Here is a 19,517-nt window from a genome sequence, read left to right as displayed (position 1 = left end):
CACTCCAGACTCAGCCATGCTGGGGCCCTCAGAATCCCCAGCCCACTCAGCGCCCCTCAGCCGTGCCCCCAGGCCAGGTCGGCCTGCCCATACGCAGCCCCTGCCCCAGCCACCCTGGGTCTGGCCTGGCCACCGGAGTGCCCTGCCTGGTCAGCGGCCTCTTGCCTACACAGCGGCAGCTCTCCTTGCTACATCCACAGGGAGTCCCCTGGGCCAGCCTGCCTGTGTTCGAGGACCCCGGGCCCCCCGGATGCTGGCACTGTCCCAGCCTCAGGCGTGACTGGTGTAGCCGAGGGGACCAGGGCCTGCCTTTCCTGGCTGCCCCTTCACGGCCCCAGGCCCGCTTCTCATTGCACCAACTGCTCCCCGGCCTCTGGTCTGCTGCAGGGGCCCCATGACGTCTCAGAGGACTCCCAGGGGGAGGGAGGCGGAGCCAGGATCACCGGCTCCAGGAGGGGCTGCTGGGGCCGGAGGGGGGGCCGCGGGGGCCTCGGGGGTGGCTGCCGAGCTTGCCGGGCGCACGTCTTCCTGGACAGAGGGGCTGCGTCGGCCTCGGCCTGCAGGCGCCGGTATGGGGTGTATAAGAAGAGCACCTCAAGGCAGCCGAAAAGGACGCACAGGCCGGCCACCAGCAACGTGGACTCCGGGGGGCCGTGGCCCAGCTCTGCCGAGGTTCCCCAAGTGCCAGAGTGCCCCCCGGGTGCAGGGGACCCCGAACCCCACTAACCATGACCTCAGAGTGACCCCGGGGACAGATCCTGTCCCAGCCCCAAGGGGCCCCAAAGGTGGGTTCACAGTCATGAGCCCCGAGGTCACCGCACCGGGTCTGGGGACGAGGGCGTGCAACCATCTCTCTGGTGGCGACCCCACTCCCGTCTCTCACACTCTCTGTCTCCGTCTTTGTCATTCTCACTCTCTGACTCTCCCTGTCTCTCTTTGATCTCATTTCAAAACCAGTCACATAGGGGTTAGAGGTTGAGCTCTCGTAAGGGCCTCAGGGCTGCTCCCACCAGGCTGAGCCTGAGGTTCGGCCTGTTGCCTTCTGACCCCACCCGACGCCCCCAACCCCCGCCGTGGGTGCCCCGCACCCGCCCACCAAGGGCAGCGGAAGTCGCCAAGAGGCGCACGGAGGGGAGATTTCCAGGGCTGGGTGGGGGCCGACCTGCTGGTCTGCGCCCTCGGAGCCCCACAGGCTGCGGCCCTCACCCTTCAGGCCAGCGGGTCCTGGCCGTCCCGGCAGGCGGAGAAGGATAGCTCCACGCGGCGCACGGTCAGGGAGGCCAGCAGCGCCATGCTAGCACACCCTCGGGCTGCCTGCACAGCCACGAGGCCCTCAGCCCTGCCTGGGGCACTGCTTGCTTCCCCGGCACCCGTAGTCATCCCGAGGGCAGGGCGCTGCTCTGGTCACCGTGGGCCCTGCGGCCAGCCCAGGCCAGCACACGGCAGGCGCTCAGGTCACCTGCTGTGTGGCCTGGGGTGGGGTGAGGGGAGGCTCTCCGGGTCCCCAGGGAAGCATTGGGGGACGGGCACTCACCCCGGCACGAGGACCAGGCCCGCGGCCCACCCTCACCCACAGGGAAGGAGCGCTCGACAGCCAGCTGCACAGCCACAGGCGCCGCTGAGAAGCAAACAGCCCAAGGCCCAAGCAGCGAGCAGGTGGCGGCCAGCTGGGACCCCTGGGGGCGGTGAGCTGTGCAGACGGTTGCGGCAGGAGTCAGACCCAGCCCAGACCCAGCCAGGCCCTGCACCGGGGGCCGGGGCAGCGCCCAGGGTCAGAGTGGGCCTGGATGTCCGCTACGGCCGACCTGCCGACTCCCCCGCCCCGGGGCACCCCACTTTGACCCGTGCAAGGTGGTCTCGGCCCAGAGCACTCTCCCCAGGGCAAAGGCCAGCAGACCAGAGACGTCAGGCGGGGCCCATCCTGACAGCTCCAGCGAAATGCTCGGTCTGGTCCACGGACAGGCCAAGAGGCAGCGCCCCCGAGACCCCAAACGCAATGAAGAGAGCCCCGCAGAGCCTACAAATTCCTGGAGGAGGAGAGGAGGCGGGGGCACCTGTCATCTGGGCCCCAGGAGGAGGCCCTCACCCTTAGGATGTACGCCGTCACCGGGGAGCCCACGGCAGGGTCACTGAACGGAGCCTGAGGCCCAGGCAGGATGGCACAGAAGGCTTGGCTGCATCATTGGCTGGGGGAAGAGGTGTCCTCCCCTGGAGGTGCCATTTCCCTGCGCTACCCCCAGCCAGGAGCTCAACAATTGCTAGAGAAAGGGCCTGCCTACTGCAGACACCCCTCAGTGCCGGTCACCCCTGAAAAACTGGGAACACGAGAGGCCTGAACCCCACACCCAGGGCTGATGCAGACAGTGGAGGGCGCGGCCAGAGGTGCTATGAGCAGAGCAAGGCCCCCTCCTCTGCATCTCCAATATCAGCGGGTCCCCCAGGGCTGGGGTGGCTGGGGCATGGCGGAAAGCGCCACACGAAATCCCAGTGGAACACACTTGGGCTCTGCCAGCACCCCCTCCCCACGGCCACCACCCTGCTGTCTGCAGACACAAATTTTCACACAGCATCTCAGTAGCACCCACATCACCCCGTCCAGGTGTGGAAACCCAGCGCCTGGGGAGGTCGTGGGCCATTCCACAGCCACCAGCGGGAGAGCAGCGGCGGAAGAGAGCCTGTGGGGTGACGGGCCCCCAAAGCTCCGTCCTGCCGTGGCCCCCAGGGCAGGGCCGGCACCCATGCCGGAGTGCCCGTTCACGCAGAGGATCTGCTCCAGGAGGGACGAGAAGCTGGAGAAGATGCCAATGCTGCCCCCAAGGCACGCGGCCAGGGGCCAGGATGATGTAGGCCTTGTTCCCTGCGAGCTAAAGGGGAGGGGCTGCTCAGCCCAGGAGCTCCAGCAGCACAGCCAGAGGCTCCCCGGGCAGCCCCGCCCCCTTCCCCTCCTGGGATCCCCCTCCTGGGATCCCCCGCCCCGGGATCCCACAGCACACACGCGGCACTGACCAGCTCCAGCCCCGCTAGGAACTTCTGTGCAGTGGAGTGGACAGCCCCCGCGGAGGGTGGGGCGGGGGGCTTGCTCTCCCAGACGCAAGCAGGGGCCAGCAGGGATGATGTAGATGCCCAGCTGCCAGGAGGGTATGCATGAGTGCACACGCGTGTGGGTGCCTCACGCCCGCTGCTCCAGGCTCCTTGCCGGCCACCCCCACAGGTCATCCCCAGGTGGACGTCGGCAAGCCCCAGGGCTGTGCTGGGGCTGCTCTGCTTTGCTGCATTTGGAAACCCAGCTTTCAAAATACCACCCAAAGATGACCGCAACAGCGACAGCCTCAGCTCAGCGCTCTCCGGGAGCTCCATCCAATGGCCACCTGGAACCCCTTCCCACCTCTGTGAATGACCCCAACACTCGCCCAGCTGGAAGCCCCTCTCACCTCGGCGCACCTCCAACCCCCCAGCCCTAAGCCTGCCCCACTGCCCCACCCGATCAAAGCCCTGGCTCTCTCCCTGGACACTCGGCACACCCTTGGCTCTCCGAGTCATTCTGGACCAGATGGAGTCACTCTCCCCTCAGACGCCCCCGAGGTGTCCATCACGCCAGTGCTTTGCACCTGGGCTGACCCTTCCCGCCACCCTCCCCTTGCTCAGTGGACACACTGGCCTCTGGCTGCAGGCCCCACCCCTCAGCCTCACATCCACCTCAGAGTCTGCTGGTCCCTCATCTCCCTCCATCGCCCCCCTCATCTCCCTCCATCGCCCCCCACATCTCCCTCCCTCGTCCCCCTCATCTCCCTCCATCGCCCCCCACATCTCCCTCCCTCGCCCCCCTCATCTCCCTCCCTCGCCCCCCACATCTCCCTCCCTCGCCCCTCATCTCCCTCCCTCGCCCCCCCATCTCCCTCCCTCGCCCCCCCTCATCTCCCTCCCTCGCCCCCCACATCTCCCTCCATCGCCCCCCACATCTCCCTCCCTCGCCCCCCCATCTCCCTCCCTCGCCCCCCACAAACGCTTCCTTCTGCTCCAGCCGGCCTCTCGCCTCTCCGGAGCTGTCTCCCCGCCAAGGAAACCGCCGAACATCCCGGCCCCTGGAGTTGTGCCTGATGCCGGGAAGGTGCCCAGTACTTGCACACTTGCACATGAGGAAACCCCACAAGCATGGAGTGCAACCCATGTGTGACCGCAGACGGTGGCAAGTGCACACTCACAGACAGGTGTGGACGCACGAGCCCGCCGCTACGGCACTCGTGCACACACAGCCCATAAACACACACACACGCAAACACGTGGCCATCTATGCACACCGACACACTCTACACCATACACACGGGCACACACATGCACACACATGTACATGTGCACGCATGCACACACACACGCAAACACGTGGCCATCCATGCACACCGACACACTCTACACTATACACACGGGCACACACATGCACACAAACACATGTACATGTGCACGCATGCACACACACACACGCAAACACGTGGCCATCCATGCACACCGACACACTCTACACCATACACACGGGCACACACACATGCAAACACGTGGCCATCCATGCACACCGACACACTCACCATACACATGGGCACACACACATGCAAACACATGTGCACGCATGCACACACACACACACACACAAACACGTGGCCATCCATGCACACCGACACACTCTACACCATACACACGGGCACACACATGCACACACACATGTACACGTGCACGCATGCACACACACACGCAAACACGTGGCTATCCATGGACACACTCTACACCATACACACGGGCACACACACATGCACACAAACACATGTACATGTGCACGCATGCACACACACTCACGTGCGCGCACTCCTGAGCTCCCTCACCATCAAGGGGATGTCCTCCTCCTTCTTCACCAGGGTGGGAGACAGCGGGTTGGCCACCAGGATGCCCAGGGGGTTTGCTGAATGGACGGGGACATATGTCAGCTCAGAGTGGCAGGCTGGTCCCCAGCCCCCAGGAGGAGTCCCCACCCTCCAAGAGCGGGGAGCGCAGAGGTGCCGGGCCACGCGCTAAGCCAGCGGGGACGTCGGCCTCACCCCCGGGACTCACACACAGTGCCAATCGTGTTGGCTGTGGCTCTCTGGTACTCGGGAAACCACAGGCGGCCAGCTTGGCTGGAGAGATGACCAGGGTCTGGGCGAGGGCACAGAGGCTCTGCCCACCCGTGAGGAAAGCAAATGGGTCCTGGCGGCTGGTGGTCATGCAGCAAAGTTCAGCCACGCACATAGGACGGTCTGCAGGGCTGGGGTCAGAAGAGCTGCCCACCAGCCCAGACTCCCCCTTCCAGCACCCCAACCTCCACCCACCATGCAATGGCTGGGGACCCGGATCTAGGGAGGAGGTGATGGCTCTCGAGCCCACATTCGGGGACCCCGCCCATCCCAGAGCGGGCCCCGGTGTGGGGTCTGACTCACCACCCAGCGGAGCCCAGCAGAGTCCAGAACCCAGATGGCCACCACGCCGAATGGGATGGACACCACCAGGTAGGCCAGTGAGAGCCAGTTGATCTGCTCGGTGGAGAGGAGGAAGTGCCGGCTGACCGTGTCGGTCACGGGTGCGAAGCTGGGCCACAGCTGCGGACACAGGCCGGCACCAGCCCAGGAGGCACTACCGACACCACGACTGCCTGCTGTCCTGCGCGTGGCTGGCTGGTCTGCGGGAGGAAAAGGCCCAGTGGTCCTGTCAGGGCCAGGTTTTCTCCCGGTCACGCCAGAGGGAAGGCACGGAGTGGGGGCTCAGCCAGCACGCCCGGGCCACAGACCAGCAGCGTCTCTGCAGGCGTGGTCCTGGGGGCAGACAGAGGCCACAACCTGGCTGGAGCCTGCAGGACAGCAAGTCCGCCCCAGGACTGACCCTCCAAGGAGAAGGCCCAAGGGCTGTCAGCAGAAGAGAGGTGGCCACCGTGCGGGGGCGGGAGGGGGCACCTAGACTGGGTGCGGCCAGAGCTGGAGCACGGGAGAGGGCCCCCGCCCCCAGCCACGTGCATGCGTAGTTTGCCCAGATGGGCCAGGCAGAGGAGCACACTGGGGGCCACTCAGCGGACACTCAGTGCCCGTGGGGGACACCCAGGTGGACAAGGGCTTATGCAGGAGGGAGGGGGAGGCAGGCCCAGCTGGGCCCAGAGATGAAGGCGCAAAACAAGCCTGTGAGCGCTCCAGCTCGCGGACCCAGCAACGCAGGAGCTCGCCCCGGGCCAGGCTCCCCACCGTGGAGGCTCCGAGATCCAGGCTTCCTAACCCAGACGGAGCTCTGACCACAAAGCCTCACGTGACACCGAGCTTAGGCAACAGCTGCCCTTCCTTCCCTTTCTTCAGGACAGAGCCGGGCGCAGATCTCCCAGGTTTAGGAAGAGCTCCACGCAGGCCCAGCTGCTTCCTGCCCGGCCTGACCCAGCGGCAAGAAAGCCTGGCATCTGGTTACCACACCCGCCCTGCTGAGCAGCCAAGCTCATCATCCCTCGCCAGCCTCGCCCCACCCTCCTTCCTCCCCAGAGCTTGTGGCCAGAGGGGCAGAGACAGGTCTAAAACACACACAGTGACGTGGGGACAACTGTTTGCCCCCACTGCACGACATTTCCCTTCCACCTGTTCCCAGCCTGCCAGGTGCCCCCGCACGTCCTGTGAGAACGCTGGCGGCCGCCCCACACGCTGGCTCTCACCCAGACCCACTCCGGGGCCACCCAGACCTCATTCCAAGCACAGCCCCACCTTCCCTTCACACTGCCCCTCAGAACCCGAGGGCCCTGCTCATCTGGCTGCAAAGGGAGTAAGCAAGGGGCCACGCGGACTTGGCCAGGGCACACCTGATGGTCCCTGCTCCGTCGTGACCACGCAGAGATCATGACAATTCCCAGTGCGATTCTTGTTTGTTCCATAATGACTTGTGAACGAGACAAGTGCAGTGGGACAGCTGCGGTGTCCAAGGGCCTTCTTAGGGCCGCCCAATGCCTGTCCACACCCAGACTCATCAGAGCAGCTCAGGGGGCTGGGGGAGACCAATGCACCCCAACCAGTTCTGGCTTCACAGCGTCTAGACACAGGGACGTGGTGAGTCCTGCAGAGAAAAGAGGCTTCTGGAGTCCCGGCAGACCCCAGGCCCAGGCTGCAGAGGCCACCTGTCCCAGCATGGGGCCAGCCAGCAAGGAGAGGAGGGAAAAGGCCCCAAGAAGTCTGGAATGACATCCAAGAGGGGCTGCCACCCGAGAACCTCTCCGAGGCGATGTCTTCCTGCCTCGCCTGCCACCTCTCCTCCTCTCGGCCTCTGCTTCTGACTGTCCCTCGACCGCTTGGCACCTCCCTGAGCTGTGGGTCCCGCCGCCACCTGTAGCTCTGCACTACGTGATCCCAAGGCTGCCCAACCAGGCCCTGGGATCCTGAGGGAGGCCAAGCGATGTTCCTTCAGGCAGACGCAGCAGCACAGGCGAGGGGAGCCCAGGGAGCCGGTGCAGGCAGCACTGCAGCCTGGTCCCCGGGGAAGGCGGCCACGGGGGTCAGCTTTGGGACACGCGTGCAGATAGCTGCCCACGAGGTGGCCCGGCCCAGGGCTGGAAGGGAGGAGAGAGGTCCACCGGCTGAGCCCGGCAGGCAGCGTGTGACGGGCTGGGCAGAGCGACTGGGGCCTCGGGGGTGAGTCTGGGGGAGAAGCAGGTAGGGAGAGCTGGGTCCCTGGAACTGGCAGACCCGGTTCTCACTGCCTGCTTCTCTGGTCTCAGGGGCTGTGGTGATGAACACAGTCCCAGACAACAGTGGGGACAGTTCTAGAACAGGTGACGGGTCACTGCAGACCCCAGCTGGGTAGCTATGAAGAGAACGGTTGGGCAGGTAAGGAAGGCCTCCTGTGAGGGACCTTGGAACTGAGTCAGAAACCCAAGGAGGGCATCCAGGGCACAGGTAAGGGGGTGGGGAGGGCAAGAGCCAGAGCCAGATGCCAAGGCCTGTGCCAGGGGTTTGGCTTTGCAGAAGGGAGGGGGGCACCACTGGAGGAGACCTTCTTGTCTGTGGACAGTGACCCCCTCCTGTGGCAGGAGAGGGATCCTTTCCAAACCAGCGATGGTCACAGGATCTAGACGCAGCCCCCGCGAGGGCAGACACAAGCCCCGTTCTCCCTGCTCAGCCGCGGCCAGGGAAGGGGTTATCCGCGCCTGTCCCACCCTGAGGTGGCCGGCGGCCCCGCCCCCGCGCTCCCACCGTCCCGCAGGTCCCGAGAGGTGGAGGGCCGGTCCCAGACCGGCCGCAACCGGGTTCTCACTGTCCGATTCTCCGGAGAGCCGGCGGCCGGCGAGCACCGGGACGCTGGCGGGTGCGAGGAGCGCGAGCCCTTGGGCGCGGCAGTCGGGGCTCAGCGGGGTCCCGGCCTCGGCTCGCAGCCCCGCCCCAGCGCCCCGAGCCCCGTACCGTGGCGTTGGAGCAGCGGCCTCGCCAGGCCTGCCTCCCCGCCTCCCTGATCAGCAGCAGGAAGGCGCGGCGGTGCGCGCAGGGGCGGTAGCCCCCCAGCACGCCCCGGGCGGAGTCGCGGCGCCCCCAGGCCGGGCCACCGCCCGCCTCGCCGTCGCCGCCGCGCCCCGGCTCTGCCGGCTTTCGGAGCCGCGCGTGGGCTGGGACCGCCCTCGGAGGCGGGGTCGGGCAGGGGTCACCACCCCGCCAGGCGGAAGAGGGACGATTCAGAAGCTGGATCTTCCCCCGTCGGCCGGGACAGAAGGCGGCCGCAGAAACAAGAACAAGGTCCCCTGGCAGGGGCCAAGCAGGGCCGCGGCCTCTGTGTGCTCCCAGCGGTGGAGGCGCCCACGCGGCCGGTGCAGGACAGGGCGCCGGGAAGTCACCGCCCCGAGGGGGGGCCACACTTCCTGGAAGGTGTTATGGAAAGATCCTTACCCACACCCCCAGCCCCGCCCCACCCCCCCCCGACCCCCGCCGCCAATGCCTGAGGTCCAAACAAGTCACAAGGAGCAGCAGAAGGCCGGCCTGGAAGAGGAGGCTGGGGTCAGTTTGCAAAGCGCCTCGAATCCGCACTAGTTATTAGACTCAGCCCCGTAGAGCAGATCCCCCGACAGGGGAAGGAGCTGTGCCAGACCACGGGCCTTCGCCCAGGGCGGGGGAAGGCAGCCTCTCCCACCTGGTTATTATCTGCAGTTTACAGCTGAGAAAACAGCTGGGGCCCAGCTAGGAGATGTAGGTTTCTGTGCGCTGGAAGGGAGGGAGGAGGGAGCTACCACCTTGTCCCTCTTCCACAAGAGCTCCCCTGTGGGCGCGGGAAGTCTCTTGTCCAGCTTCCTCCCTCCCCCCCGAGGTCCACCTTGGACACCTCTCCATGGCTCCCCTAGTATTACTCCTCCTGAGGGCACCTCTGTAGCCCCCTGTGTGGGGCTGACATAAACGGACGTGATGCTGCCTTGTGCTCTCCGCCTCTGTGATGCTCCAGCTCTGCTGTGGGACTCCCCTCCCCACCCAGAGGGCTCTTACGCGGAGGCAGCACAGAACAATCAATCACATTTCTATACACCAACTTGGAACGTGTGGAAACCAAAATTAAAGACACATACCATTTACAATTATGTCAAAGAAATTTAAATACTTGGGTGTAAACAGCAAAGTGTACACAGGACTTGTATGCTAAAAATTATGCAAAGGTAATGAAAGAAACCAATAAAGACGTAAAAAAATGGAGAGAGATACCATTTTCATGGATCAGAGAACTCAGCACAGTAAAGATGTCAAGTCTTCTCAGAGTGATCTGTAGGTGTAACAATTCTTATCAAAGGGTTATTGTAGACATAGACTGGGAGAAAATATTTGCAAACCATGTACCCCACAAAGGACTGGTATCCGGAGTATATAAAGAGCCCTCCAAACTCAACAACAAAAACATGTCCAATTAGAAAACGGGCAAAGGCTGTCAAGGGGCATGTGTCTGTATCTCGACTGTGGCGTGGATACACGGACCCACACACGTGATACACTCGTGTCAGGTACACACACACGGTGAATGCAAGTGAAACGAGAAATCTTAAAAAGATCGTGGATTATATGAGCAACTTTTTTATGGCTGTGATAGAGTACATCTGTGTTTTGCAAGATGTTACTTTTGGGGGAAACTGGGCAAAGTGTACAAGGAATCTTGGTATTATTTCTTACAACTGCATTTGAACCTATAATTATCTCAAAATAAGAAGCTTAACTTTTAAAACTTACATAATGTGGAAAGTCCATTCATTTGGAAACAATGACTTTTTCTACTCACATTTAATGAAAGAGTTTTGTTTAAGTTCTGGACAACTATCTTTACCGTTAGCATCTACACTGTTCAGGTTTTGACTCAAGCTGTACCGGCACCCACACAAGTGTGCTTCTGCACCTGGAACCCATGTGCACATCTCTGGAACCATCACAGCTCGGAGGTACATACCCTTTAGTGATCTCCGCACAAAACCCACCTTGCATCTTACGGTCGAAAATCATCTTTAAAGGCTTGTTTAAAATAACATACAACGCACACAATTATGGCTAAATCTGTTTCAATTTCTTTTTTTCCTTTTTTCTTAACCAAATATAGACTCCGATCAGCATCCCACTCTGCCATTAACCGAAGCTTTTTCAGGCTGATGTGTCCTCCTTAAACTGTCTCCTGCTCGCGATTAGGCAGCTGAGGGGCGTCTCTTTGCCAAGATTGGAGCGAAGGCAGCACGCTTTTGCTGAGGATGATATTGGAGAAGAAAACTCACCTTCCAAGAGGCGCTGCCTCATCCGTTTGTTTGGTTTTTACTTGGTTTTTATCTTCTCCCCTCAGGAGAAGACCAGCTACGTGGGGGCAGGAATCAGTCTGTCCACACCCGAATCCCTGAGGCAGGGCGGGGCCGGCATGCGGTTGTGGCTGAGAGTGGACTGTGTGGGGTGGGCGCGCTTTCTGCCTTGTGCCCCCCTCCGTAGCCCCTGCGTCGCCAGGCCCCGGCCAGCCTGGCAGGTTCTCGGAGGGGGCCCACTCCCCCAGAGCGCACCCCTGGGGCGGAGCCGGCCAGCCTGTCTGGTCCCGAAGCACAGCGTCCCTCCCAGAGTCTAAGCCTTTACTGCTTCCCTCGGTCCCCAGCTGCTGAAGGCCACACACCCCAGCACCACCTGACAGGGAGGTGAGTAAGCAAATCAGCATCCGGATTCTCCGGCCCATCACAGTGACGTGACTTCAGCCTTATCCGTGCGGGAGGCCGAGCAGGGAATCTGTCCACTGAAAACGCTTGACAGACCTGCACCGGACCATGAGCCTATCTACTCAAACAAAGGAGCGCTCTGGCCACTGTGGCCTGTGTGCAGTTGACTCTCCCCAGGAGAAGCCCTTAGGGCGGCGGCTCCCCACTGCCCACGTCTGCCCCTCTGTCTTCCCCCAGCATAGCTGGGGAAGGTCAGCACAGGCTTACATACACCCCAAGGTCCTGGCAACAAGTACCTGCGACCCAACTTGCTGCCCCTTCCCACTGGGGAGCCTGTGACCCCATCCACCCACGCTTTCCAGAACCATTCAGCCTTTGAAGAAGTAGGGGCTTCTTTTGTGTGTGTGTGTGTGTGTGTGTGTGTGTATAAACAAGATGCACAACTTTTTGTATGTGCAAGATGTGAGGTCATATTGTTGGGGCGGGGAGAAAAAGAGAGAGGGAGGGAGAGACAGGGAGGGGGAGAGGGAGGGGGAGAGGGAAGAAAAGGAAGGGAGGGAGACGGAGGAGAGAGAGGGAGGGAGAGAGAGGGAGGGGGAGAGGGAGGGAGAGAGAGGAAGGGGGAGAGAGGGAGTGAGAGAGAGGGAGGGGAGAGAAGGAGGGGAGAGAGGGAGGGGGAGAGAGGGAGGGGAGAGAGGGAGGGGGAGAGAGGGAGGGGAGAGGGAGGGGAGAGGGAGGGGGAGAGGGAGGGGAGAGAGGGAGGGGAGAGGGAGGGGAGAGGGAGGGGAGAGAAGGAGGGGAGAGAGGGAGGGGGAGAGAGGGAGGGGAGAGAGGGAGGGGGAGAGAGGGAGGGGAGAGAAGGAGGGGAGAGAGGGAGGGGGAGAGGGAGGGGAGAGAGGGAGGGGAGAGGGAGGGGAGAGGGAGGGGGAGAGGGAGGGGAGAGAAGGAGGGGAGAGAGGGAGGGGGAGAGAGGGAGGGTAGAGAGGGAGGGGGAGAGGGAGGGGAGAGGGAGGGGGAGAGAGAGGGGGAGAGGGAGGGGGAGGGGGAGGGGAGAGGGAGAGGGAGGGGGAGAAGGAGGGGGAGAGAGGGAGGGGGAGAGGGAGGGGGAGAGGGAGGGGGAGAGAGGGAGGGGAGAGGGAGGGGAGAGGGAGGGGGAGAGGGAGGGGAGAGAGGGAGGAGAGAGGGAGGGGGAGAGGGAGGGGGAGAGGGAGGGGAGAGAAGGAGGGGAGAGAGGGAGGGGAGAGAGGGAGGGGAGAGGGAGGGGGAGAGGGAGGGGGAGGGGGAGAGGGAGGGGGAGAGGGAGGGGGAGGGGAGAGGGAGGGGGAGAGGGAGGGGGAGAGGGAGGGGGGAGAGGGAGAGGGAGGGGGAGAGGGAGGGGGAGAGAGGGAGAGAGAGAAGGAGGGGGAGAGAGGGAGGGAGAGAGAGGAAGGGGGAGAGGGAGGTAGGTATGTAATGTTGTGCGTGGTCTGATGTCCATCTATTTCGTGTGTGTGTTATTAGATGTGTATCCAGTGTGTGTTCACAGTGTGTTATGTAAGGCTGTGTGGCTAGTGGTTAATAAGGTATGTGTGGTGTGAGATGGGTTTTGTCTTTTGTGTGTATATATGGGGTAGAAAGTTTACCTAATTTTTCTGCCTGAATGGAAAAAATGGGCATCTCGTTCTTTGGGGTAAGATGCGTGTGTTAGGTCAGAAACCGTGAAGGGTCTGAGACTGCTCTCCCTGCAGCTGGCAAGGTGACAGCACAGTCTCCCACGTGTGCATCTGCGGGATCGCGACCCCTGGGTCAGAGGCAAAGAGTGTTGGTTCCCTGCAGCCACGGCGATGCCACCGAGCAGCTCCTCCACTTCGTCTCCACGGGCATGCAGGTGGCACCCGCACCCGCAGAGGGGTGTGTTTCAGAAGAACCCTGAAATTAGGAAACTCTGATCTTATACAGGACTGCTGGGTACCTCCCCATCCTGCCTTCCAGAGAGAGAAACCTTCTCCTTACTCTGAAATGTAAGCAAATCTTCTCCCAGTGGGGACATTCCTGTCTGCCCTGGAATGTCTCTGAGACAAACCTTCTTGACTTGGCTGTAAACGACCTTGCTCTGAGAGCCTGGACCTCGCAGAAACAGAGGTGTGAGATGTTCACGGAGAACTGCTTCCCAACAGCATCTATTGTTTAAAAATACTTCAAGATGGGTGTCAAATTTTCTATGTGTGGATATGGCGCGATAAATCTTTTAGCATGGTGTTCTGAGCTGGAAAAGTATGGTGTGTGTGTGTGTGTGTGTGTGTGTGTGTGTGTGTGTGTGAGACATGACTGACTAATTTGTTTAAAATGTGAGGTGAGTGTCTAGCTTTTTTCTCTATATGGCTGAAATTAGTATCTCATTTTTCTGTCTACTGTGTGGCATGATATTTTGTGTATGGTATGAGATAGTTACCAAATTTTCTGGTGTACATTGGAAATAGGTATCTATTTGTGTGTGTGCTGTAAGTTGAATATCTAATATTTTGTGTATGATATGAAATTGATATCTCATTTTTTGTATGTATGGTGAGAGAGGGTATCTAATTTTTCATATATGTGTTTTTGAGATGGATATCTGTTTTGTGTATTGCGTGAGATGGTCATTTATGTATATCTTCGTGTGTATTTATGGTGTGAGTTATCTAATTTTATTTTTACCATGGAGATAAACATGTAGCACTTTCATTTTCATCAGTTCTAAATATTTTGTACTTTCCTTTGTAATTCTCTCTTTTAAATAACAGCTTTATTGAGATACAATCCTCATGTCATATAATTCACCCATTTAATGTGTAAATTAAATCGATTTGAGTATATTTGCATATATATGCAGCTATCACTATGATCAATTCTAGAGCAGTTTCTCACCCCCGAAAGGAGCCCTGTCCTCATTAGCAGGCTCTCCCCAGTCCCCCCAGCATTCCAGCCCCTGGCAGTCACTAATCTGCCTTCTGTCTCTTCAACTGGCAGATTCTAGATAATTCATTTAAGTAGAGTCATAATATGTGGTCTTTTGTGACTGTCTTCTTTCACTGAGTGTAACGTTTTCAAGGTTCATCCATGTTTATGCATGTGTTAGTACTTCCTTTCTTTTTATTGCCAAATAATATTTCATTGTATGGATGGACCACATTTTGTTTATCCATTCATCAGTTGATGGACATTGGGTTATTTCCACCTTGAGGCTGTTATCAATAATGCTGCTATGGACAGTTATATGCCAGTTTGGGGCAGACATTTGCTTTCGTTTCTCTTGGGTCTAGAGGTGTGGAACTGCTGGGTTATATGCTAACTTCACATTTAATTTTTTCTGAGGAACTGCCAGACCCTTCCAAAGCAGCTGCACCATTTTACATTCCCACCAACAATGCCTGAGGAGTCCAATTTATCTCCGTCCTTGGCAACATTTGTGTTTGCCTGTCTTTTTGATTCTAGCCATCCTAGTGGGTGTGAAGTGGTATCTTGTGGTTTTGATTTGCGCTTCCCTGATGGCTAATGATGTTGAGCATCTTTTCATGTGCTTTTTGGCCATTTGTGCATCTTCTTTAGAGAAATATCTATTCAGATAATTTGTTCATTTTTAAAATTTATTTATTTATTTTATTTATTTTTGGCTGTGTTAGGTCTTCGTTGCTGCATGTGGGCTTTCTCTAGTTGCGGCGAGTGGGGGCTACTCTTCCTTACCATGCACGGGCTTCTCATTGAGGTGGCTTCTCTTGTTGTGGAGCATGGGGTCTAGGCGCACGGGCTTCAGTAGTTGTGGCACATGGGCTCAGTAGCTCTGGCGCGCGGGCTCTAGAGCGCAGGCTCAGTAGTTGTGGCACACGGGCTTAGTTGTTCTGCGGAATGTGGGATCTTCCCGGACCAGGGCTCGAACCTGTGTCCCCTGCATTGGCAGGCGGATTCTTAACCACTGCGCCACCAGGGAAGTCCCAATTTGTTCATTTTTTTGAGTGTTTGCCTTTCTTTTGTTGAGTTATAAGGGTTTATGTGTTGTTTGTATTCTTACACATTTTATGTGTTCTAGGTATGAAGCTCTTATCAGATATATGATTTGCAAAAGTTTCCTCCCATTCCTCGAGCTGTCTCTTCACTTTCTTGATGGCGTCCTTTGAATACGTATGTTTTTTGTTTTGATGATATTCAATTTATCCATTTTTCCTTTTGTTGCGTGTACCTATGGTATCATGTCTAAGAAACAATGCCTAATCCAAGATTTATACCTATGTTTTCTTCTAAGGGTTTAAAAGTTTGACCCCTTACGTTTAGGCCTTTGGTGCATTTGAGTTAATTTTCGTGTACGGTGTGTGGTAGGAGTCCAATTTCATTCTTTTGCGTGTGAATATTCAGTTTTCCGTTTCTTGAAAAGACTATGCTTTCTCCACTGACTTGTCTTGGCATCGTTCTTGAAAATCAGTTGATCATAAATGTGAGGGCTTGGGCTTCCCTGGTGGCGCAGTGGTTGAGAGTCCGCCTGCTGATGCAGGGGACACAGGTTCGTGCCCCGGTCCGGGAAGATCCCACATGCCGCGGAGCGGCTAGGCCCGTGAGCCATGGCCGCTGAGCCTGCGCGTCCGGAGCCTGTGCTCCGCAACGGGAGAGGCCACAACAGTGAGAGGCCTGCGTACCGCCAAAAAAAAAAAAAAATTAAAAAAAAAATGTGAGGGCTTATTTCTGGACTCTCAACTCTAATCCATTGATCTGTATGTCTGTTCCTATGCCAGTACCACACTGTCTTGTTCACTGTCACTTTATAGTAAATTTTGAAATCAGGAAATGGGAGTTCTCCAACTTTGTTCTTTTCTTTTCTAATTTATATATATATATATATATATATATATATATATATATATACGTATATGATGTATATGTATATATATACTGGCTGCATTGGGTCTTTGTTGTTTTCTCTAGTTGTGGCGAGCGGGGGCTACTCTTCGTTGCGGTGCGCGGGCTTCTCATTGCTGTGGCTTCTCTTGTTGCGGAGCACGAGCTCTAGGCGCACGGGCTTCAGTCTCGCAGCACGTGCACTCAGTAGTTGTGGCGCACAGGCTTAGCTGCTCCGCGGCATGTGGGATCTTCTCGGACCAGGGCTCGAACCTGTGTCCCCTGCATAAGCAGGTGGATTCTTAACCGCTGAGCCACCAGCGGTTAAGAAGAACCAGAAGCCACCAGAACAAAGAAGGCCCTGTTCTTCTTTTCCTAGATTGTTCTGGCTATTCTGAGTCCCATGAATTTCCATACACATCATCAGTTTCTGCAAAGAAGCCAGCTGGGTTTTGATATGGATTGTAGATCAGATGGGTGAACATTGATATCTTTTTATTTTGGGGTGGCTGCATCGGGTCTTAGTTGTGTCACGCGGGATCTTCATTAGGGCATGCAGGATCTTTCGTTGTGATGCAAGGGCTTGTCTCTAGTCGTGGCTCACAGGCTCCAGAGCACACAGGCTCAGTAGTTGCAGTGCACAGGCTCTCTAGTTGTGGCGCGGGCTCTAGAGCGCACAGGCATAGTTGCCCCATGACATGTGGGATCTTAGTTCTCCTACCAGGGATTGAACCCTCATCCCCTGCATTGGGAGGAAGATTCTTAACCACTGGACCACCAGGGAAGTCCTGGAAAATTGATATTTTAACAATATTGTCTCCAATCCATGAACATGGATGTGTTTCCATTCGTTTAGGTCTTCTTTAATTTTCTTCAAAAATGTTTCGGGCTTCCCTGGTGGCGCAGTGGTTGAGAATCCGCCTGCCAATCCAGGAGACGCGGGTTCGAGCCCTGGTCTGGGAGGATCCCACATGCTGCGGAGCGGCTGAGCCAGTGCGCAACAACTACTGAGCCTGTGCTCTAGAGCCCGTGTGCCACAGCTACTGAGGCCCATGTGCCTGGAGCCCGTGCTCTGCAGCGAGAGAGGCCATCGCAATGAGAGGCCCGTGCACTGCAACGAAGAGTAGCCCCCGCTCGCCGCAACTAGAGAAAGCCCGTGCACAGCAACAAAAGACCCAACACAGCCTAAATAAATAAATAAATAATAAAATAAATAAATTTAAAAAAAAAAAAAAAAAATGTTTCATAGTTTTCAGAATATAAGTATTGTACTCTTTCATTATATTTATTAGTAATTTGTTTTTTAATTAATAACGCTGTACTTTTTAGAGCAGTTTTAGGTTTACAGAAAAATTCGTCACAAAATACAGAGAGTTCCCACATGTCCCCTCTCCCCCAGCCCCCGTATACCACCTCCCCTATTAACATCAGTATATTTGTTGTAATTGTGAGCCAGTGTCAATGCAGTTACTAACTAAAGTCTGTGGTTAACATTGGGATCACCCTTGGTGTTGTACATTCTATGGGTCTGAGAAATGTATGACGGCATGATCACCATTATAGTGTGACACAGAGCAGTTTCCCTGCCCTAAAGATCCTCTGTGCTCCACCTGCCCATCCCTTCCCGCCCAGACCCCTAGTAACCACTCATCCTTCCTTTAGCGCCACTGTTTTGCCTTTTCCAGAATGTCATGTAGTTGGAATCATACAGTGTGCAGGCTTTCCCACTGGCTTCTTTCTTTCACTTAGAAATATGCACTTAAAGTTCCTCCGTGTCTTTTCATGGCTTGATAGCTCATTTATTTTTAGGGCTGAATAGTATTCCATTGTCTGGATAGACCACAGTTTGTCCATTCACCTACTGAGGGACATTTTAGTTGCTTCCAAGTTTTGACAATTATGAGTAAAACTGCTATAAACATTCATGTGTGACTTTCTGTGTGGACATACATTTTCAGCTCCTTTGGGTAAATACCAAGGAGCACAGCTATTGGATCTAATGGTAAGAGAACGTTTAATTTTCTAGGATATTGCCACACTGTCTTCCAACGTGGCTGCACCATTTTGCATTCCCGCCAGAAATGACGAGAGTTCCTGTCGCTCCACACTTGGTGTTGTCAGTGTTCTGGATTTGGGCCATTCCATTGGGTATGTCGCGGTATCAAAATGTTGCTTTGATTTGCATTTCCCTGATTACATATGATGTGGACCATCTTTTCATGTGTTTGTTTGCCATCTGTAAATCATCTTTGGTGAGGTCTTTTGCCCATTTTAAACTTCGGTTATTTTCTTATTGTTGAGATTTAATAGTTCTTTGCATGTTTTGCATAACAGACGTGTTTTGCAAATTTCCCCCCAGTCTGTGGCTTTTCGTTTCATTCTCTTAACAGTGTCTTTCACAGAGCAGAAGTTTTTAATTTTAACGAAGTCCAATTTATCCACCTTTTTCCTTCATGGCTTACACTTTCAGTGTTGTATCTAAGAAGTCACCACCGAACCCACAGTCACTTGTATTTTCTTCTATGTTATCTTCTATGGGTTTTACAGTTTTGTGTCTTACACTTAGGTGTATAATTTTTGTGAAAGTTGTAAAATCTGTGTCTTTACATGTGTTACATGTTTTGGCATGTGGGTGTCTACTTGATCCAGTAACATTTGTTGAAAAGACTGTCTTTTCTCCATAGAACTGCCTTTGTTCCTTTGTTGAAGATCAGTTGACCAAATCTGTGTGATTCTATTTCTAGGCTCTCTATTCTCTCCCATTGATCGATTTATCTGTTTTCACCAGTACCGTACTAACTTGATCACTGTAACTTTATGGTGAGTCTGGAAGTGGGGTAACCTCAGTCCTCCAAATTTTTCTTCTCCTTCAATATTAGGTTGGCTGTTCTGGACTTTTTGTCTCTCCATATAAACTTTTTTTTTTAAGATGATTTTTTTTTTATTCATTTTTTGCGACGTAGGGTCTTTGTTGCCGTGTGCGGGCTGTCTCTAGTTGCGGCGAGCAGGGGCTACTCTTCGTTGCAGTGTGCGGGCTTCTCATTGTGGTGGCTTCTCTTGTTGCAGAGCACAGGCTCTAGGCGTGTAGGCTCAGTAGTTGTGGTGCATGGGCTCAGTAGTTGTGGCTCGCGGGATCTAGAGTGCAGGCCCAGTAGTTGTGGCGCACGGGCTTAGTTGCTCCATGGTACGTGGGATCTTCCTGGACCAGGACTCGAACCTGTGTCCCCTGCATTGGCAGGCAGATTCTTAACCACTGCGCCACCAGGGAAGTCCTCTCCATATAAACTTTAGATTCAGTTTGTCCATATCCACAAAATAATTAGCTGGGATTTTGATTGAGATTGCATTGAATCGATAGATCCAGCTGGGAGGAACTGAAATCTTGACAGTATTGCGTCACCCTGTCCATGTACATGGAATATCTCTCCATTTGTTGGGATCTTCTTGATTTCTTTCGTCAGAGACTTGTAGTTTTCCACATTAGTTT

General features: G+C 56.2%; 1 protein-coding gene across 1 annotated transcript; it reads right to left on the bottom strand.

Annotated features, from left to right (window-relative positions):
- Positions 1-347: 347 nt before the first annotated feature.
- SLC49A3 (solute carrier family 49 member 3) lies at positions 348-10,787 on the bottom strand. Its single transcript, XM_065877303.1, is given in 15 exon segments — positions 348-662; positions 1,216-1,400; positions 1,571-1,690; positions 1,917-2,027; positions 2,737-2,836; positions 2,838-2,864; positions 3,007-3,112; positions 3,114-3,127; positions 4,872-4,948; positions 5,098-5,151; positions 5,154-5,255; positions 5,258-5,282; positions 5,463-5,621; positions 8,442-8,890; positions 10,766-10,787. Coding segments are annotated over 15 exon segments (1,866 nt in total).
- Positions 10,788-19,517: the final 8,730 nt, after the last annotated feature.

Source organism: Phocoena phocoena, chromosome 5 (genome assembly GCF_963924675.1).
Source record: "Phocoena phocoena chromosome 5, mPhoPho1.1, whole genome shotgun sequence".
In the NCBI taxonomy this organism is placed as follows: domain Eukaryota; kingdom Metazoa; phylum Chordata; class Mammalia; order Artiodactyla; family Phocoenidae; genus Phocoena; species Phocoena phocoena.
The sequence above is the reverse complement of the archived record's forward strand: the minus strand, read 5'-3'. Positions and strand labels throughout refer to the sequence as shown.